Source organism: Tenrec ecaudatus, chromosome 10 (genome assembly GCF_050624435.1).
Source record: "Tenrec ecaudatus isolate mTenEca1 chromosome 10, mTenEca1.hap1, whole genome shotgun sequence".
Lineage (NCBI taxonomy): Eukaryota > Metazoa > Chordata > Mammalia > Afrosoricida > Tenrecidae > Tenrec > Tenrec ecaudatus.
Window position 1 is genome coordinate 49,247,646 of NC_134539.1, and position 23,231 is coordinate 49,270,876.

The following is a 23,231-nucleotide window of genomic DNA, read 5'->3' on the forward strand; positions in this document are numbered from 1 at the left end:
ACCACCAGGACTCCTTAGAGCAGCATAAAGGCCATTTAAAAGTCATTCACATTCCTCTTTCTATAACTTCCTAAATAATTTTGTTCTCAAGCTTTTTGGCGAGGAGAGGAGGAGCTGAGGTGGCTCATACCATGGAGTACCAGGTAGTAGTTTGATGATTTTATGTCAACTAGACACTCCTGTCAAGGGGTGGATATGAACCTGTCAATTAAGTGGTAGCTGGATGACACCTCCATTAGGGGGTGGCCTTTTGTATGAGTAAGGGACCCTGGGAACTGCCTCTCTTCCTCTACTCCACCTTCATCCCTGCTGAAGCTCTGCCTGCCTCAAGGCGTGGCCCTAGGTGAGCCACCCAACCCTGAGAGCTGCCAGTGTCCTGCCTTGTTCCCACTGATCCTGGATCCACATGACTCTGCCCCCACCAGCCTGTGATCTCCCTGAGTCTGAAGAGTGGCTTAGGGACTAGCATTGGACTTATGGACTTGAGTTGGACTGGGCTGCAATGCCTTCATGATAATTACTTCTTTATGTAAAGTTCTTTCTTATTTATACATATGTAAGTGTCACTGGATTTGTTTCTCTAGACAACTCAGCCTAACACACAGTGTTTGTCTCGAAGTACCACCCCACAGATATATTGAAGATAAATCACCTGTGTACATTGAAAGAATTCACCAAGAGAGTAATAAGAGAGCCCAGACTGGGAAAACATCTTTAGCAATGACACAGACAAAGGCCTTATTACTAAAATCTACAATACTTTGCAAGCTTACATAAGAAAAAAATCTAACTGCCCACTAAGTAGGTGGGTAAATGACCTGAACAGAAGTTTCTGAGGGGCAGACATTTGAATGGTCAATAAACATATGAGAAAATGTTCCCAATCACTAGCCATGACAAGCAAATTAAAACAACTGAGACACCACCTAACACCCTCATAGATAGCCCAATTCAAAAAAATCAGAAAGTAACTAGTGTTGGAGGGGCTGTGGGGAGATAGGAATTCTCACTAACTGCTGGTGGAAGTATAGGTATGTACAGCCACTATGGAAAGCAATTTGGTGATATCTAAAACAGGAGCCTGAGCTTCCATACGACCCAGCAATGCCCCTACTAGGCATATACCAAGAGGCAAGAAACAAACCACGGCCAGACATCTGTGCTCCACTGTTCATCGTGACAAAGTTCACAACTGCAAGAAGTTGGAAACAACCCAAATTTCCATCAACAGATGAATGGATCAAAAAATTGTGGTACAGACATACAATGGAGTACTACGCACCCTAAAAAGCAGCGATGAACTCATGAAGTACATTGCCACATGGGAAGAACTGGAGGAAATCATTAGTGAAGTAAGTCAAGCACAAAAGTAAAAGTACAACATGAGTGCACGGAGGTAAGCTTAAAAAGGGGGGTGGGGTGGCATAGGGGAAAAGCTACTATATATATATATATATATATATACACACACACACACACACACATCCGTGGGGTGAGGTCCAGCAACTATGACAGGGATCAAACTCAATCCATGGATACATATTGCAGCCAACTAAATAAGAGGCGGAAAGAGGGAAAAATAAGAGACATGGGAGGGGAGGGGGAGCAGGGCACTAATCCGCCCATGGGGAGGGTATTATTTATATCTCCACAGGAGGAGAGAAAAACCAGGCTTCAACCTGATATGCCAAAAGATGGGAATATGACATACCAGCCAGCATGTACCAGGGAACCAACAGAGAGGTCTGAGAGGCTGGCCCCAACCCCAACTATGTGGGCACCTCCCCCAACTTCAGCTTGGGGGGAGGGGCACGTTGGATTAGAGCACATGGGAGAAGCAAAAATAGAAGGAAGGAAGGAGAGGACATCCTGGCCCACAAATCCCCAAGGATGATGTTCCTGCTCGGAGCAGACAATGCATGGGGAGGACCTTAGGGCCGGCCCCACCACAGACACAGTATTCCTCACTGAACCATGGTGCTGCAGGGGACAGCACTGGAGACAGTGCGGGAATAGTGCACGGTCTGGCTCCCTCATGCTGGGCAAGGCACTGAGGGCACGCAGCAGAGCAGCAGGGGGAGCAGACTGATGAGACGAAAAGAATGGGACCAATGGTGGGGGGGGGGGGATAGGGAGAAGAGGAAGTGGGAGAAAGGAAGGGGAATGGGAACCAACCCAGGGACAAGGGAACAAGTGAACTAAAATAGAAGGAAGGTCATAGGATGCCTATAAGGGCTTAATCAAGGGCAATGTAACAGGGAGGGATTACTAAACCTGAATGAAGGGCAAACATGATGGTGGAACAAGAATAAAGTGAAAGGAAATAAGAGGAAAGAACCAGGAGGCAAAGGACATTTACAGAAGCTTAACTACAGGCATGTATATATGGAAATACATATATAACAAGAAGGGAATAGAACTATGTACGCACATATTAAGAATTAAGTTTGCAGATGGACATTGGCCTCAACTCAAGTACTCCCTTAACACAAGAACACTTTGTTCTAACAATCCGAAATCCTGCGATGCTCACCTTCCTGACAGGATTGCTTAAGACAAAACGGGTGCATAAGCAAATGTGGTGAAGAAAGCTGATGGTGCCTGGCTATCAAAAGAGATAGCATCTGGGGTCTTAAAGGCCTGAAAATAAACAAGTGGCCATCTAGCGCAGAAGCAACAAAGCCCACATAGAAAAAGCACACCAGTCTGTGTGATCATGAGGTATATTGATGGGATCAGGTATCACGCTTATAAGACCCTGAACAAAACCATACCAAAGGTGAATTGGCAGGGGTAGGGGTGGGAGTGGGCATGGAATAGAGACCCAATGCCCATCTGTAGACTATTGGAAATCCCCTCACAGAAGGGTCACAGGAAAGAGATGAGCTAGTTAGGGTGTAGTATAGCACTGATGAAACACACAACTTTCCTATAACTCTTTGGTGTTTCCTTCACCCCACTATCATGACCTCAATTCTACCTTACAAATCGAATTAGACCAGAGCATGTACACTGCTACAGATAGGATCCCGCATCACAAGGAATCCATGATAGATAACCTCTCAGGGCCAGCAAGGAGAGTAGAGATAACAGGAGGATTAGGGGCAGGTGGAGGGAAAAGGGGGAAATCAATTACAAGGATCAACCTAGAACCCCCTCCCAGGGGGACAAATAATGGAAAAGTGAGTGAGGGGTGACGGAGGATGATGTAAGATATGGGAATAATAATCTGTAACTTTATCAAGGGTTTGTGATAGAGGGTGGGTAGGGAAGGAGGGGGAAAGGGGGTAGCTGATACCAGGGGCTCAAGTGGAAGAGAATGCTTTGAAAACAAGGATGGCAGCATATGTGCACATGTGCTTGACACACTGGATGAATGTATGGATTGTGATGAGATGTGAGTGCCCGATAAAAGCATTTATATATGTATATATTATTTGTATGTGTGTACATGTGTAATATATACATAGAATGTATACACATAAACATGCATATACATTTGAATGTATACTTTATACTGGTTCCTAATACTACGCTATTTGGATTGAAAACGCTGTCACTTGGTACAGCAAATTTTACACAATAAACCGTGATGGAACCCTGATGGCCTGAAGAGTTACCAAAAAAAAAAAAAGGACCATCCTACAAAATATTATTTCTCCCTTGTAATTTATGTTTCAGTATAGGAGCAAAGTAATCAAGTAATATTAATACAACACATTGAGAGTATGTGCCACCTGATAGGACGCAATGAAAAGAAGACAGTATTACATCTGAGATGGCCCTGTAAAAAAAGTTATCCTAATGAATGTAATCACAAGGGACCATCAGACAAATCCAAAGTAGGAACATACTAGGAAACTGTTTAATTTTTTTTAAAATGTCAAGGTCATAAAAACGTGTGGAAACTACTATTTCAGACAAAACAACATGACAATAAATGGAATGCGTGCTTACATGCTTGAGAACTGGATATTTTTGCCACAGCAAATATATATATTGTGACAACTGGCAAACTTTAATGGGTTCTGAGAATTAAAAGGAAGAAACACATTGTTCCTGATTTTGGTCTCAGGTGAACGCACACTAAAAGTATTAGAGGCTAAGAAGGCAGCTTTCTCCCAAAGGGCTCAACAAGTCACAAGTTCTTTGAAAGTTTTCTACAAGTTTATCGTTGTCTCATAATCCCAGATAATTTTTAAAATATAGTTAAGAATATGAAAAATTAAAGAGGAAATCCCCATCAGTAATAATTATTGAAACTAAGTGCTTCCTTTCTTCAGGGATTTCATTTCTTACTCATCATTCTTAAGAATGGTGATAAACCCCTAATAAAATGTAAAAATAGAAAAGGAAAAAAAGAAAATTATTAGGGAAAAGAATGTACAGATGTGCTTTATACAATTGATGTATGTATATGTATGGATTGTGATAAGAGTTGTATGAGCCCCTAATAAAATGTTTTTAAAAAAAAGAATGGTGATAAATGGGAAAATAAGTTTGTGTAATAATGATAATTTCCACTTTATTATAGCTATTTTCATTTTTACATATTATATTCAAATGTGATTTTGAAGATCACAGTATTTTGAATGTTGCTTTGAATTACAGACATATGACTTGGTTTTTTACTTTTAACATCTGTTGACTATTTTATTTTACAATCTCTTTAGCATGAGATATCTGAATAGTTTGAACATTTTGCTATAATACATAAATTAAAATCAGTATTCTTCTGAAAACTAGTAGCCTGCTATCTTTTGTATGCTCAAGATATGAATAACACTTACTTTTATATTTATAGAGAAAAAATTTTAAAGTATTTTTATGTATTAGCTAATACACAAACGAGAACAAACAACTCTGCCTTGAAATGTCTACAATCAGAATGTTCCTTAGATGTGAAGGGGAGAGGCTCTGTCTCACATGCTGTGGCCATGTCACGAGGGAGCAGTCCCTGGAAAGAGGTACGTGTGTAACAGAGGAAGATCAGACTGACGGATACTGGGGATGCAACAGTGGGCTCAGGCGAACCACTGTGAGGATGGTACAGGACTAAGCAGCTTTGCGTCCACTGTACAGATGTGGCTACTCTTAAGTTAGAGCTGACCAACTCTCCCATCCCGAGCAACAATATACCAACTGCCAAAATTTCAATTTCTTTAAGTACAATATCGAATATTTTGTATTATTGGTCTTCAAAGTAATGCACCTATAAAACTGTGTGTGTGCCATTCTTAACTTCCCAATCCTGCGTCAAACATGGCAGCATCAACCTCACATACTTTATATTGGGGTTCCCAATATGACTGCATTTGATTAAAAAAAAAAGGTTCTGCTGCTCTCAAGAGATTGAAAATGGACTCAGACTTATACTTCTAGCCCCTAAGAGATGAAAGGGAAATCAACCCAGTGAAAAAGACCCAGAATTGCCATGGGGCTTAGAATTAGCAGATAAAGGAATTAAAAGTTATTCTAAGTGTATCCCACACATTCAGAAATTTAAGTGGTGACATGGAAGTATAAAACAGTCAAGTCCAGGAAGCAAAAGTGCAAGTGTTTGCTATCTGCATTGTGTAACGTGGAAGCATCAGTCACATGTGTTTGCAGAGCACCAGAAATGTGGGTAGCTCAACTGAGGAAATGAAACTTTTATTTTACTTAACTTACATTTAACAGACACCATTGCTCTAGAATGTCTAAGAAAAGACATCATTATAGTGAGCTTCAAATTATAGTAATTGTCCTTATTCCTCTCAGGTAAACATTATTAAGTATTATAGAAACTAAGCACACAGAACAGAAAGGGAATTGAACCTCACTGACCTTTTACTTCATGATTCCATTGATCATTATACCGATACTTTGTAATAAATAATTCTTTATAACCATGTCTACTTCTAGTATTGTTTGTTGTTCTTGCTACTTCCTGCTTGAGATGAGGTAATGTAGGTGGAGAAACCTCAGAAGCTGTGGTGAGCACTCTATAGTTTCAACATGCTCTGCATTGGAATGTCAGTGTTGACTACAAGCTTGTCTGTACAGTCAACAAGAAGTGATTTTTACTTAATAAACATCTAAGAAAATAACAACTTGAAGAAATAAATTTATTGTAGAAGTAATGCTAACTAACATTTCTACTTTTAATTAGGCAAAAGTATTTTAGTTTACAAAATGAGAAATGTCTTCCTGATGTGAGAGTAAATCTGAGACTAGAAATTATGAGGCAATTAACAATAATCTTATTATGGGAATTTTAAAATAGGCAAAAATCTGTGAAATGGGTTATATTAGCCATTACTAGAGAAAATTGCAGTAGTGTGATCAGAAAACTACAAAAGGTTTTATGGATAATGTGAAGACAACATTTCTATAATCGATATAAAAATTAACAAATAAAAAACTAAAAAATAAAATGAACAGAGCTTAAGTACTTAGTTCAGTTTTTAAAGGATAATAATTCCATGGTCATCTCTTTGTACATTTACAAACATCCACCCACACAAGGCCAAGGGAAAACCGTCTACATAATAATTTCTATTAACACCACCATTAGTCAAATGTTATGCTTTAGAATATGATCTAAAAATAAGTGCATGTTTTGGGATATTTTACTATCCCAAGAACACAAGAGAATGAAACAATTTACTACTCTCTAGGGCTGTCAGAACAAAGATATCTATCTGGTACCTGTTATATATGCAAATAAGTACTTTCAATTTTGACTTCAAGTTTAGGTAGGACTTTGGATAAAAGACAATTTATTTCATTTTAGCAAACGTCAGTGCATACAAACTGCACACAAGTAACAACATGGGGAGGGACAGGGAAGAAATCACGGCTGCATACGGATAAAAACTAGGTCATCTGGGCTGCTTTGGTTGCCAAGCAACTGGGATCTGTTTCCCTTCAGAGCAGTCTAATATTTAAAAGTTTATTTTGTATTTTTCCTCCTAGACATATGCTAACATACTTAGGAATCACACCAATGAGAAAACGGATTAATCTTCCCTAAATTAATCTATGTTATCAACCCAACCCCAATCAGGGTTTTGGAGACATAGCTGTTGAAACAAAAATATGTACATCTGGAAAAAGGAACCAGAATTTTCCGCATAAGGCACACCGACACTGGAGCAGCATGGGACCCTGGCTGCCCTCAGCACAGCACACAGCACGAGGACAGAGGAATGGGGGCAGGTCCGAAGGCACATAGGCAGAAAGCGAAGGTAAGCCGAACTTGTAGAATGCTGGTTGTCAGTGGGCATGTTGTATGACAGGTAAGAACATGTTGGGTTAGAAGATGATAAAGAATGAACTTTATGTAAGTAGATAATATATGGTTTATTCAATAAACAGTACAGAAGATACCTGTTTAATTTTTTTAAAGCAGCATTTCCCCTCACACCCCATTATCCAAAAGACTCTTAATAGAACAAAAATTTAAACACTTAAAATCAAAATTTGAAATTTGAAAACATGGGTAATTTTTGTTTGTTTATTTGAATCTTGGTATGGTTGATCTTTTGAGGATGATAGCCAGAATATCATTTTAAAAGATGTGGCTATCCACAGGGCTTTAAAAGCTCATGGAAAAATTGAGTTAAGAGACAATTTCTTAATGTATTTATGAAAATATTTTTTAAAATCTGCACTAGCAAAGATCCTCATTAACAAGTTTGAGACAACAAATAGGAATAAACATATCAACTATATAATACAGTTTCTCAATATAGTTAAGAAATAAATGACCAAAATATCTAACAGAAATTGTTTAACTTTATGTGATCAAGTAATAGTAAACAATAAGATATCAATTTTTTATCTGCCATAATAACAAAATCAAAAAATGCTGCTTGCTCAGACATTATCAGTGGGAAGCCTAAGTTGATACATAATCTTTCCAGAAAGCAATCAGCCAGCACAATAAAATACAAAATATGCATATACTTCGTCCCAGCAATTTCACTACTAGAAATGAAGCCTAATAAAATGTGGTAAATGTGTGAAGATATATAAAAGATATTATTGCAGTGCTATTAATAAAGTTACAAAACTGAGGGAAAACCTGAATGCCTACCAACAGGAAAGTAGGTAAGCCGAGGCTCTCTTATATAAGGGACTATTATACATAAAAATTATGAAGTCTGAACCTGATTGCGCGCATGGTTGCACAACTCATCTGACCATGAGTGAACTACTAAAGTGTAGGACATGTCAATTAAATTCCAATACAACCATTTTTAAAAGAGAAAAAATGAACTAACTTGTATTTGTTGTCATGAAACAACATTCCCGATATAAAGGAAAAAGATTTTAAAACAGGGTTCCATTAACAATGTTACATTTGAATAGAAAGAGCATATACATAAACATTAGTGATTGATACTTCCACTAGTTTTATTGCTGGGTAATTGAATTGCTTTTCCTTTTGTCTTCTCTGTACAGTCTGAATGTTTTACCATAGGCATGTATTCTATTTAAAATTTACAAGATAATTTTTAATTTTAAAAAATCATATTTTAAAAGCCCATAATTACTTTAAACGTATACAGTCTATTACATGGCTTTCATCTCTTTTACAAGTTACGAGTGAAACAGAAAATATTCCTGTTTTAAACCATGTGGAAAACCATAATTTACACTCAGCTGCTTGCATTACAATACCTTTCAACACTTTATCAAACTACTGAAGGCATCCTCTCTTTGCCTGGACTGGCAGTATATGAGCCAAACATGCTCTAAAGTCTAACACAATGAAAGCCTCTTTCTTAAGTTGTACTTGCTTTATGGATAAGTTTTTGCTATCCTTCATTAACTTCAAATTAATGTTTTAATGACTTAAAATGAACCTAGAGACACCAAAAATTCTACATAACTATTAACAAAATAAAAACAGGTAGATGAGGTGTGGGGGGTTAATGTGGTAATAAATGTTGATATTATATATTCCACATTCATCTGAAAAGGTAAAAAAAATCATTTGATGAATTCTACAAAAATTCTTATTAACATCTGTTATGAACTGAGGTGGTGCCGCCACCCCCCCTTTTCATGATCCGAATTAATTAGCTTTTGGGTTGTAAATCATCACCTCTATAATGTTAATGAAGTAGGACACCTTATAAGCCGGCAGAGTATCTCCGGAAACACCTAGTTTTACCACAAAAACTGCAATAAAAATGTGCTGCAAAACTGACTTATACTCAAGAATATATAGTAATTTACAGAATTAGATTGCATCTTGAGTCAATCTCTTTTGAGATACACAGCAGATCTCAGAGTGATCGGAATACCACCAAGAAAGAAGAGCTAGGAGTGGATGGAGTCAGTCCTCGGGATCTGAACTTTCCTTCACTGAGAAGGAAGATGGATGCCAACACAGATGTCTTCAAGAAATGCCAGGCATACAGATATTGAAAGGAGACAAAAATCTTTTTTCCAGAACCAACAGATGATAAACTAGAGCAAATGTCCTGAATGTGAACTTCTAGTCTCCTAAAGTGATTGAAAAAATTTGTTTGTTAAAGCCCTGTACTGTGGTGTGTCTGTTCCAGCAGCACTGGATAACTAAAACAACACCCTAAGTCCAGTTCCATCACAGTATAAGCATGCCACTCAACTTCTCAATACCTTTGTTTTATCTTCTGTAAAGAGAAGGGATTGAAATGAACGATTTCTAAAGTTCCCGGAAGATCTGGGATTTTGTGGTTTTAAAGAAAAACAAAGTTTCAAGGGGGAAAAAGTACCAATCATTTCTAACAACAAAACTTTTGTTTCTAAAATTTCTTTTCCTTGACCTTTGGGAAAAGAATTTACATGTGCAAATCTTAAAAACAAAATATTCTAAGATGAAGAAAAGTTACACACACACCCCAAAAAACATAGAAAATGAACATTTTTACATAGCGTGTTCTTATATCAGTTTTGAAACTGCCTTTCATACTTACAGCTTGATTAGGTAGATTGTCAGTCTTAAGTTCTCTGTGATTGGAATACTGAATATAAACAGGCTGGCTTCGGAGATGAGGAGTAACAGGAGTGTAATAATTCACCATAGTAACAGCAGCTTCCTCAGAAGCCATTTCTAAGAAAGCCTGAAGTAAATACAAAAAGACAATGTAAAAACTCTTCTTTCTGATAGTTTAAAACTTCTTATCACTCTTAGGTTGTTCTGTCTTATACATTCTCAACAGAGGGTAAAAAACTTTTGCTTTGAAATGTATCATGAAAAAAAAAAAAAAAAAAGAAATGTATCATGAATGTTAACTGGAAAAAAAAAAACCCCAGAAACTTTGAGTTTAAGAAATGAAACGGCAAGTTGATAAACTGATTTTATATGCTTCTTGGTTTTTCCGCTATTTCTGTTTTTTCTAAAATCTAGAATGAATGTTAGAGCAAAATTGAGTATGTGCATCACCACATCAAATGGATGCTTTCAGAGGCTGGGATTTAAGGACCTCAGTCCACAAATTTCTACACAGAGCACTCAAAGTGCGCTCCACCTTATTTTAAAGCCACCGCATGTCAGGTGCTTTAAAGAAATTTATGAATTTGTTTTAGTTGAGAAAACTATAGAGACAGGAGTTAATGACCAAGATTCATTTTAACCAGGTTCTTGAATATTAAACCATGAGCCTTTCCACCACATCCCAGTTCTCCTCTGGTTTGCAAAGTATGAAAGAGTAAAACTTTGACTGGAAAAAAAAGGGGAGGAGAGGAGAAAGGGATGATCTTTTAACTGTACACATAAATAACTGCTATCACACTAAACTTTTACCAGTGTGATTTATGGGAGCATCATTTTTTGCTTTAAATAAGCTACACTCTGCCCTCTCCATGAATATGTGAAATAGCTAAGTTTAAAGGGCTTCTGAATATCGGAATTTTGTTATTGAGCATCCCTGAAGCAGGTATATGAATATGTGAAATACCTAACTTTAAACCAGAATATCAGAATTTTGTTATTGAGCATCCCTGAAGGAGCATTTGGAGTTCCAGATGACAATGGTGGGGAACCCTGCATGCTGCATTGGCAAACAGCATTATCTTAAACTCCAAGAGCTCTCCCAGCCCACTCCCCCTCTGACTTCACCCGGAAGACAAGACTATAAAGAAAATCTCTCTTGTCAGCACCTCGTCATCATACTGTCTACCCCACCCCAATCAGATTTGCATGGCTTTGGACAGTTCTTCTAGGGTCTAGTTTCATTTTCAAATTCTATGCAAGTATTAAGGCTCTCAAAATTGTTTTTTCTAAAACAGGTAAGCACATATAGCACATTTCATATACAATTTAGCATTACTGGTAAAATGAAACAGCTTCTCACACTCCGTTACCACTGAGTACTTTTTAAAGACTAAAGGTGCAAAGGTTCACTTACTCAAATTATGGAAAATGGAGAACATCTTACCCTAAGTCAATAGTGATTTGAATCACTCGTCATTTTTTAGACTATCTGAAATCATAGTATTAATACCCAAAAATTAACATAGGGAAAGCAGAAGGAAGCTCCCTGGCATTTATGTCTTTACTCGCATATGGTTTCATCTAGTTGTCAGAAATCCTGTAAGTTCTCTGACAGGAAAAGGATACTTATTTAATAGAGCTTTACGGTGACAGGCTGCTCTACCCACACCCCACACCCTAGCGGTTAGACGGCTGAAACACAAACATCTACGAACCATTCGTTTTGTCTTCAAAACTACCTGCAAGAACATCTCAAATTTAAAATATAGAAACTTAATTCAACGACAAAAACCCACCACATGCCCTGAGATACTATTAGGAGTGATGGGAAAATGTGGAACTAGAGTGATGACAGATGCACACCATTATGAACATAATTAATGTCAGTGAATTGAACACGTTGAAATAGCAAGTGTTTTGCTATATTATACTAAGTACACAGAGATGTAGGCTGTTATTTACTATGATCCTGCCTAGTCATAATCCCTTTTGCGATGTATTGCAAATTCTGGCCACAGAGCCCTGGGTGCATAGTGGTTACACATTGGCCTGTGAAACACAAGGTCAGCAGCTCAAAACCACCTCTCTCTCCAAAGGGGAAAGACGAGGCTTTCTAATTCCGTAAAGATTTAGTATTAGACATCTGTGGGGCAGTTCCACTCCATCCAATAGGGGTCAAGGAATCGGAGTCGGAATCAATCCACAGCAGTGAGTTTTGAAGGGAGTTCTCTGCTATGCTAATAGATAGGAGTAACATCAGTGTATTTGGAGTCTCCATCTTACTAGAGGGTGTGGATTAAGTCACCACCCCTTGTTTCCTTGAGGGCATGATGTGCTCACAGACAAAGCCCGCTCCTTCATCAAAGCCTTCTCTTCTGTGACCTCTGCTTCCTGACTGAGAGCTGATAGAAGTGAGATCTGCTTGGACTTTGGACATGTTTGGCTTCTGGCTCTGGCCTTTCATATGACTTTCCTCTCTGCCTGGCCTCTCTCAAGTTGCGGTCTACCACCTGGCCTGATTTTACCAGCTACCACAGCCTTGTAGAGGAGGAAGATCCTGACAGAATTCTGAATCTCTTTCAGAATGGGGTCTTATCTGCACCCACCACCACTAGAGCCACTTCCTTTTAAAGCCTTATGACTTCTGTGTGACTGGGCAACAAATTGCACAACTCAGGGACGTGAGGGAATAGATACGAGATAAAATGCACTTAAAGTCATGCATACTATTACGAGGTATTAACTGTCCAAGTGACTCACTTTAAAGCCACTCCCCAAAGGGAGGAGTGGTGGTTAGCGTCAGCAAGAATGGAGCTGTGCAACATTTCGGAAAAGGTGGACAACATCCACCTCCACTACTCTTGTCTTAATGCTTCTAAAGGAAAATGCTACATACCCCGGCCCTCATCAAAAACAATTACATAATTTCCACTACAATATTCAGTGAACAAATACGTAGCAATCACTTCAAAGTATGTTTAAAACACTTACAGTTACAGAATACACATTTATGAGCATTAAAAGTTACTGAGCACCAAGGGCTCAAGTAGAAATCAAATGTTTTGAGAATGATGATGGCAATAAATGTACAAATGTGGACACAATGGATGGATGTACGGATTGACATAAGAGTTGTACAAGCCCCCAATAAAATGATTAAAAGAAAAAACTTACTGAGCACAAAAAATAACTATGAACCAAAACTTTCTTTACTTCTATTTGTAGAGTCTCTGGATGGCACACAAAGGGTTATATACATGCTGGACTACTAACTGAAAGGCTGGTGGTTCGAATCCACTCAGAGGCAACTTGGAAGTACCGTATATTCGAGTATTAGCCATCCCAAATATAAGCCAAGGCACCTAATTTTACCACAAAAAATTGGGAAAACTTATTGATTTGAGTATAAGCCTAGGGTGGGAAATGCAAAAGCTACTGGTAAATTTCAAAATAAAAAGTTATCAATAAAATTACATTAATTGAGGCATCAGTAGGTTAAATGTTTTTGAATATTTATTTCAAAGAAAAACAGTAAACTAGCTCTGTAAATGGAAAAGAGGATCAACAAAAACAATGTGGTGTCAACAATAACTATACACAGTTACTGCATACACTGCGTTACTACATGGGCTGCCTTACCACAGGCACACAGCGCAGCTTGTATAGTTTGAGGGCTGATATCGGCTGATGATATTCAGAATGTGATATGACTGTTCCCATAGAGCAGCCTGTTTCAGGGCTCACACTACACACACTGCGCTGTATATATGTGTTACTGCATGTGCTTCATTACTGCACGCGCAGCGCTACCACATATGAATGCAAGTGCTAACACAACACATACAGCAACCATGCATACACAACGCACCCTGTTTATGATGAGCCTAACACAGGTTGCTCCATGAAAGCATAGTCAACAGTGGGTTCAGATAGGCGTTAAGAAGAAAAAATAAAATATAGGAGACTAAGTGCTGTAAATAAATATACTATATATTCAAGACCAGAGATACACCGGTACTTGTATTCAGCTATGCTTGGGCGGATCAAGGGGGCGTGACCAAGCACAGGTACGACTGTCATTGGTCACAGCCCTGGAGAAGAGCGGCTGCATCCGACATTCATCTGACAAGGTACCAGCACACAGAAGGGGGCAGGTTCTTGCCCACTATGGCACGGACAACACAGAGGCTGCCTGTGTGCAGGAGAAAAGAAGAGCGGTGATCTCAGCAGTCATCAGGCCACCCACAGAGGCTGCAGGCGCCCGCAGATGAGCGGGAGGGACTGGAGATCACCGCACTGCACAGGAGAACAGGTAAGTGGGATCCTCACTTGAGTATAAGCCGAGGGTGGCTTTTGCAGCATTAAAAACATGCTGGAAAACTCGGCTTGTACACGAGTGTATATGGAAAGCCCTGTCCATCTGGAGGTCACATAAAGGTTTTACTCTACTTGTCAAATGTTTCTAAGATTAAGCCAGCCCAGTACAGGAATATTATTTTCCAAACATTAAATATGATGCTCAGCCAGTAAAAGGATATTACTTGCCAAGTGTTAAAGATGATGCTCAATCAAGGGTTACCAATTAAACACTTCAATTGAACTAGCAATATTCTATAAAGTAGTGATGTGAGCCAAATAGCAAATCAAGTATCATGTAAGAATGAACAAAAAACACAATAAATAAAATTGGCTATCTTAAAGAGAGAAAGTGCACTAAAGTCGTGTACACTGTAAGTATACATGTCCAGATGACTCACTTTAAAGCCACTCTTCAATCACAGCACCAGCACACTTTTTCTAAGACACAGCATGGAAATGATCAAAATAAAACAAAAGCCAACTATGGTAATGTATATATATATATATATATTTAAAATCATTTTATTGGGGAACTCTAAAGCTCTTACCACAATCCATACATTCATCCATTGTGTCAAGCACATTTGTACGTATGTTGCCATCATCATTTTCAAAACGTTTTCTTTCTACTTGAGCCCTTAATCAGCTCATTTTCCCCTCCCCCGCCCTCCCCTCCCTCATAAACCCTTGATCATTTATAAATTTGTTTTACACTGACCACTGTCTCCCTTCACCCACTTTTCAGTTGTCTATCCCTCTGGGAAGGGGTTATATGTAGATCATTGTGGTCGGTTCCTCCTTTCTCCCCCCACCTTCTGCTTACCCCCCTGGTATTGCTACTCTCATTACTAGTCCTGAGGAGGTAATGCTTTTAAACGGTCGTTCTTTTCAAAGTAATCCTCTTTTCAACAAAGAATTTGTAAACATTAATAATATCCACTCTATACAACTCCTTGCTGGATGTTCAGCATGCCTCAATTTCTACCATGAGCCGCACAAAGGAGGAGCTTCGGAACACAGTGTTGGGTAAGTGCTAAAAATGAAGTGCTAGGGCATCTTCCAGCTCTATCCTGCAAAAGGGTTTGATTCTCATCATCTGGGGGGAGAGAGAACCAAAAGCACTACATCTGTCAGAGGGCTGATGAAAACAGCCCCTAGCAGCAGCCCTAGTCCTCCAGCCCCGAGCACTCTGGGAAAGTGGTGCCAGTGAAGTATGAGCTTCCCACACCAGAGTCTCCTGCTGCAGTGTTCTACTAAGAGATGTTTTCTAAACACTTCCTTATGATCAAAGGACAAAGGATTAACAAAACAGGCCCACCTCGTGTTGCAGATAAACATAAATGCAGAAGAAAGAGTAGACCGCCTAGGGAAACTGCCTTACCTGCCGCCTCTTCCTGGCAGTTAGCAAAATGACAGTTTGTGTTCAATTTATGTTCATAGTATGAAATCAGGAAAACACACAAAAGTTAAGAAATAAAAATCATCTGCAACATTAACACTCAGAGATAATCACCTTGTGTCAATCTTGAAGATCTACATACCTGGTTTTTTCCTTTCAACATCAAAAGATTAGTCACTTTGCCAAATGGTAGACCTAATGATACGACCTCTGCTTCAGTGACATCATTTGGAATTTTGCGAAGATGGAGAACACGGGAGGGTGAACAGGAAGGTCTATCTCCTCTAAATTTCTTGTTGTCATTCCCATTAGCTAAAAAACAAGATTAAAAAGAATTACTGAAATTAGTTTGTGTTGACACACTGCTGACATTAACTGTCCCGTTATGTTTGATCCTCCAATAGGTTTTCAAATGCAGGGAATGTGGGACACGGGGTGGGGGTGGGATGGAAAACAAAAGCAATACCCTGTCAACAAGAGGGTTTGGGGGGGGGGGCGGGGGCGGGTCAGTTGCAGCATTAAACTTTTAAAAACTGAAGTCTTCTTTTTTAACTTCAAGGAAAATTACTGTAGCCCATATTATATTATTTCAGATAATATATCAGTGGTTCGTTCTCAACCTTCTTAATGCCACGACCCTTTAATATAGTTCCACATGTTGTGGTGACTGCCCCCAACCACAAGATTATTTAGTTGCTACTTCCTGTCATTTTGCGATCCCTGTGAAAGGGTCTTTCGACCCCTAAAGGGGTCATGACCCACAGGTTGAGAACCACTGCTCTAAATATGAAACTTTTGTTGTACATTAGATAATAGTATTTATACTAATATGTTTAAGATGTTTTCTAATTTTCTACAGATAAATGCTTATGTAATTAAAACAATACATTTTAGAAAAGGCTATGATACAAATTTTACCCCAAGTGGATTTGAGCTGTTAAGTTTATGAAAACAAAGTTTATTTCTTAGGTGTTATATATTCTTCATTAATTTATTTTTAAAGTGTTCTTTGAAGCTAAACTTGCCCTAATTATGTAACAGTAAATCTCAGCAGAAGCTTCATCTCATTGGAAATGCAAACTTTTGCCCAGACCTACTGAATTAGAAACTCTGGGGGCAGAACCCAGTAGTTCCTTCATGTTTTTGTTTTTTTTTTAAAACAAGGTGTCCTCCTTTCTTCGAACTTCCTTCATGTTTTAACACTGCTTCCGAGTGAGTCTGATGCACTCTCGAGTTTGAGAACCAACGCTATCAACTAACAAAGTTTGTCACCCCAGGACACAGTTAAATTTTGTTTAAATCTATTGTTTTAATACTGACAATAACTAGAATCAACAGGCCTGAAATAATAAAATTATGCACAGTTAAAATAAATTTTTAAAAAAGAGGCGCCTTCTTCCCCCAAATAGCACATGTAAGACTGAATACTTTTCCAGGGTTGGCAATTTTTTTTTTTTACTATATGCCCAATACTGAGCAGACTTTTTTTTTTTTAATGGAAATAAGTTCAGTTCCTTGCAGACTAGTTTCATCCTTTTGGGGTTTATTTTAAAGTCTGTGTGGTGGGTTTGAAGTAACCTTTACACTTGAGTTAGTTTAGCATTACTGGTTAAGGTCTGGCCCCTGCGGCATCTCTACTGTGTATGCCTTAGGTGTCCAAAGACTATTCTGACCAGCCATCATGTGAACATCTCCCAGGCCTGTATAAACCCTGGGGATTGTTGAACTTCTAGCTTCCCCCGGCTGTTCTTTGTCTGACCTTGTGGTGTCATACTACACAAGTTGACTTCACATTCCACAGCAGAGTCAAAGGACCCTAAGAAATATTTCTGGAGCTATTTTCTAGGAAGCACCCCTCCTCGTGACCCTACCCACATCCACGCCAGCTGCCTGAGCCCTCGCCAACTCTGACTTCTCTGTCTTCACTCAGCAATTCCTGCCATGTTTGCTTAGGCTTTCCCTCCTGACCCCCCAGTTTGGAAAGGAAGTCATGGAGAGGACAAGACTCACTGGCCCTTAACTTGTTTCCCTTTTCTCTGAGATAACAGGACGGCTCTTCCCATTGTCCACCTGCCAAAAAAACAATTGGCTTTTTTTTTTTTTTTGGCTTTAAATAGTGTGTAGAAAGTTCAAGTCTGGTCCCAGTTACTCCATCTTGGTTGGGAGTAGAAGTTTATATGTGTTTTAAAATGACAAATTACAAAATTTAAATATAAAATTCACATGGCTAAGCATTCATGCTGCAGGTTAGTTTTCTTTGTACATATTCCTTCTCCAGGCTAATTTACAGTGTTATTTAACCAACTTAAAGATTATTTATGAAGTTTAAAGATTATATTGTTCCATAAGGCTTTAGTCAAACAATTTCAATGAATTCCATACTATCAAGTGCCGAGTGCTCAAAGGAACTTGTTTTAGCCACTGATACTCGAAGCCAAATTCACCAGATAGTCTACTGCTTATTATATAATCACAGACAGCACCCAGTATCTGTAGAAGAGGGCAAAGTTTGCTCCACAGCTAGTCTTCTTAGATCCACCAATTTTTAGTTGAGCACATGGCTGCCAGGGGGCGAAAAAAAGGCTACACATACACTCTCAGCCTCCTTGGCAGCTAGGAGTGGCTGTGTGACCGTGTAAAGTAAAAATGGTGTATGTTGCTCTTTTTCCATTAAGGGGACTCTATCTTCTCTCTTCCTCTTTTCCTCTGGTTGCCTGGGGTCCTAGCAACCATATAGGACCCAATTGCTAAACCTGGGAAGAGGCATCATGTACTAGGGATTACTGCTTACTTCAGAATGTGCTGAATATAACAGAAATGGACTTCTGTCTTGTCTTGGCCATTGACACTTTCAGCTAAACTTATCCTAACAACTTTTCTGTTAAAAAAAAACAGGCAATTAGTGTTTGGCTTGATAATATTTTACAGTCATTTTAAAAAATTAAGTATTGCATGGCAAAAGAACATTTTAGCAGCTTGTAAGTATTTTGGTAATGAAATATGCCAACTGTTCCTTAACTAAAATAACTACTGGCTAAAATGTTTAAGAAATAGACGAAATGGTCTCAGACTAGTGAGAAAGCTACATTAGGGGAGATAAGCCAATGGAGTGGGTGGAAACCACAAAGTAATAAAGTAAACAAGAGGTATAACGTAAAAGTAGAACATAAACAATCTTGAGAAAATCTTGACAGTAAATGGAAGCAGAAATATAGAGTGTTAGCAAGAGGAAGATATGAGTCAAAATGAGTTAAGATGAGAGATAACTACATAATATTTAGAGTCTGGGGAAAGACAAATTTTGAAGTCCAGGAAAGGGGAGAAATTGAGACTAAGGAACAAAACAAACTGTTAAAAAATAATTAGGACATGGGAACTTTTTCTACCTGACAATATTCAGCCTTTAAAATGAGAATTCAATATATAGTCTTCATGGAGTAACAGGAAGAAGGTAAAATAAATATTCCTATACTTGTTTATATATTAAGCACATTCCCATGGTTTAAGATAATCCTTCTCAGCAGTTATGAATGGTAAAGAGGGGCTGTACCAAGCTTAGGGACAACTTTACATAATCCATGTATGAAATGAGATGTAATTGAACATTTAACTTTAGAGAAAGAGGTTATAAGTGATATATATAAGTCCCAAAATTGAGGACTTAGAAATTTCTGAGAAAATTAAATATTAATTAGCAAAAATCTGTAGTACATTTACATTTTTTATTGTAGAAAATATGCCAATTCAACAATTTTAGTGTCTAACTAGTAATGTTACTACGACTCATAATGCTGACAACCCTTACGAGTAACCATTTCCAAACATTTCTCATCACATCAAACAGAACCCTGGCACCCAGTAAGCAGTAACTGCCTCCCTGTACCACCAGCCCTGATAAACACTAAGATTTGTTTCTATGCACTTGCTTATGTTAAATATTTAATATAAATAGGAACATAAAATATTTGTCCTTATTTCTCGAGGCTGTTGTGAAGAAGCATCTATGTCATAGCATGCTACCAGCATGTCATTTATTTCTATGGTTGAGTAATAGTCTATTGTTAAGTATGCACCACATTTTAATAATCCATTCATCTAATGGGATACTTGGATTGTTTCTACCTTTTGGCTAACATAAAAAATGCTCCAATTAATATTGATGTGCAAGCATCTATTCAAGTCCCTGTCTAGTTTTTTTTAAATAAATCATTTTATTGAGGCCTCATACAACTCTTATCACAATCCATACATCCATCTACTGTGTCAAGCACATTTGTACATTTGCTGCCACCATCATTCTCAGAACATTTGCTTTCTACTTGAGCCCTTGGTATCAGTTCGTTCTTCCCCTCCGTCCTTCATTCCCTCCCTCATGAACCCTTGATAATTCACCAAAAAAAACATTTCATTATCTTTTTTTAAAATCGTTTGATTAGGGGCTCATACAACTCATTGCAATCCATACACACATCAATTGTGTAAAGCACATGTGTACATTCATTGCCCTCATCATTCTCAAAACATTTGCTCTCTACCTAATCCCCTGGCATCAGCTCCTCATTTTCCCCCTCCGTCCCCGCTTCCCCCTCCCTCCCTCAAGAACCCTTGATAATTTATAAATTGTTATTTTGTCATATCTTTCCCTGTCCGACGTATCCCTTCACTTACTTTTCTGTTGTCCGTCCCTCAGGAAGGAGGTCACACGTTGCTCCTGTGGATCCTTGTAATCGGTTCCCCCTTTCCAACCCACTCTCCCCTCCACCCTTCCAGTATCACCACTCACACCACTGCTCCTGAAGGGATCATCCACCCTGGATTCCCTGTCTTTCCAGTTCCCATCTGTACCAGTGTACATCCTCTGGTCTAGCCAGATTTGTAAGGTAGAATTGGGATCGTGATAGTGGGAGTAAGCATTTAGGAACTATAGGAGAGTTGTATGTTTCATCATTGCAATATCGCACCCGGACTGGCTCGTCTGCTCCCAAGACCTTTCTGTAAGAGGATGTTCAGTGGACTACAAATGGACTTTGGGTCTCCACTCTGCACTGCCCCCCTCCTCATTCACTATGATATGATTTTTTTGTTCTGATGATGCCTGATCCCTTCAATACCTCGTGATCACACAGGCTGGTGTGCTTCTTCCATGTGGGCTTTGTTGCTTCTGAGCTAAATAGCCACTTGTTTACCTTCAAGCCTTTAAGACCCCAGACGCTATATCTTTTGATAGTCGGTCACCATCAGCTTTCTTCACCACATGTGCTTAAGCACCCATTTGTCTTCAGCGATCGTATCAGGGAGGTGAGCACACAATGATATGATTTTTTGTTCTTTGATGCCTGATAACTGATCCCTTCAGCACCTCGTGATCACACAAGCTGGTGTGCTTTTTCCTTGTGGGCTTTGTTGCTTCTGAACTAGATGGCCGCTAGTTTACCTTCAAGCTTTTAAGACCCCAGAAGCTGTATCTTTTGATAGCCGGGCACCATCAGCTTTGTTCACCACATTTGCTTATTCACCCCCTTTGTCTTCAGCAGTTGTGTCGGGAAAGTGAGCATCATAGAATGCCAATATAGTAGAAGTATTCGTGCAATGAGGGAGCACTTGAGTGGAGACCCAATGTCTTTCTGCTACTTTATTACTAAACCTATAAATATGTGCACATAGATCTAGTTCCCCATCCTCAGATATAAATATATTTGCATATGCACATGCCTTTATTTAGACCTCTATAAATGCCCTTTGCCTCCTAGCTCTTTCCTTCAAGTCCCTATTTTTAATCATTTTAGTTACATACTTAAGAGAGGAACTTCAGGGTCACATGATAATTCTACATTTTATTTTTTGTGGAACTTCCTGTTGTCCACTGCTGTTTATTTTTAACAAGATAAAAAAGCTATAGCAATAAAGGGGGAAAGACTGATTATATTAAAAAGGAGTATTTGAAAATATTTAGAAAGACTAATTATATTAAAAATATGGGTTACATTAAAAATGAGAAATGTCAGTTTATTAAAAATATCACTTAGTTTAAGCTAGCAAGCCACAGAATTTCAGTGTGTCAACAGTAAACATACTCAACTGATAACCTAAAAATTGGAGTTTGGAGTCCAGCCAGGGGTTCCCTGGAACAAAGGCTTTACAACCTACTCTGAAATCTATGGGTTGGCCATGAATCAAAACTCACTCAAAGGCAACTTATCAAGTTATAGCATGTGAGAGGATATCTGCAATATGCACATGACAAAGAACTCATATCCAGAATATGAAACAGCCACTCCAAATAAACAACAGGAAGAAAACACAAGTGAGCAAAAAGCTTCGCAGACCTTCCTGAAGATGTGCTCAATTTCTTTTAGTACTGGAGCAAATGTAAGTCACTATAAGCCACTAATAAAGACCAATTTCTATTCCACAATAACTAAAATTCAAAGGACCTTAATAGGAAGTACAGTGAAGTTATAAACAAACCAAGACCACACTAGGGGTACACTGCTAGTAAGAGTGTACCTAAGACCAAACAATTCCACTAGCAGAGAAATGCATACTTCTCTCCAGCAGATATTAAGAATACTAACAGTTTAAACAAGAATACCCTCGGAAGCCTTCTTAAAATCAAACAAAATTAGCCAAACTAGTAAACAATGTCTGCCTTGCTGTTAGCATTATGCTCTTTGAAAGAACGACCTAGATGAGGATCAGCAGCTCCTAAAAGACTGGGTAGTAACCTTAGGGGGCAACACTCAGGAGGCATGTTAATGGCAGAGGAGCACGGGTGCTCACTTTCAAGAATGCAACAATGTCACTGAATGGTAGATGTGGAAACTACCCAGCTGGTATTGAATTTGGTGTTGTTTTCTCAACAATAAAAATTTACTCTTTTTAACTAATAAACTTTTAAAGTTAAAAAATATTCATAGCAAGATAATAAAGTGGAAATCATTCAAATGTCCACCTATAAAATAAAAATACTACAAAGAAACAAGAAAAGATACAAGGTCCAACAGACAACACAGATGAAATCTCACAGATATAATCTTGAATGAAAGAAGATACACAAGGGTGCACATTTATTTATTGTCCCATTGACACACATTTTTAAAATCCACAAAGGAACCAGGCTAGGGGTGTCAGGTCAATGAATACACTTGGATGAAGGAAGGACCTCTGGAAGCGTAAATGACATTGTATGCTTCACTCCAGACACTGATTACACAGTGTACTTACTTTAAGAAGCAAGGATACCATCAATACTAAAATCTAGAAGTTGGAATATAAAATTTTAATCAATTTATGTGCAAATATTCAAAGGCACACACAAAATAAATACTGAATATATACATAGTTACCAAGTATTTACGAAATTGAGATTATTGGTGTCCCACTATCTACATCTTCCTTCTCCCTTAGAGTAAAAACATTCCATGAATTATGACTAAGTAGGGCACACTAGAATGAAGACTTATTTGTTTTTTGAATTTCCGTCTCTTAAAGCAATGTGACTAA

General features: G+C 38.5%; 1 protein-coding gene across 4 annotated transcripts in view; it reads right to left on the reverse strand.

Moving 5' to 3' along the window:
• Nucleotides 1–23,231, reverse strand: part of PTBP3 (polypyrimidine tract binding protein 3) — a 78,263-nt gene that overhangs the window by 22,143 nt on the left and 32,889 nt on the right. For all 4 annotated transcript variants that reach the window (XM_075560323.1, XM_075560322.1, XM_075560319.1 and 1 more), the window contains 2 exons: nucleotides 15,871–16,040; nucleotides 9,951–10,097 (listed from right to left, as the gene is read on the reverse strand). In XM_075560323.1, the coding sequence (XP_075416438.1) occupies nucleotides 9,951–10,097; nucleotides 15,871–16,040 (317 nt within the window). The remainder of the gene's footprint in view (nucleotides 1–9,950; nucleotides 10,098–15,870; nucleotides 16,041–23,231) is intronic.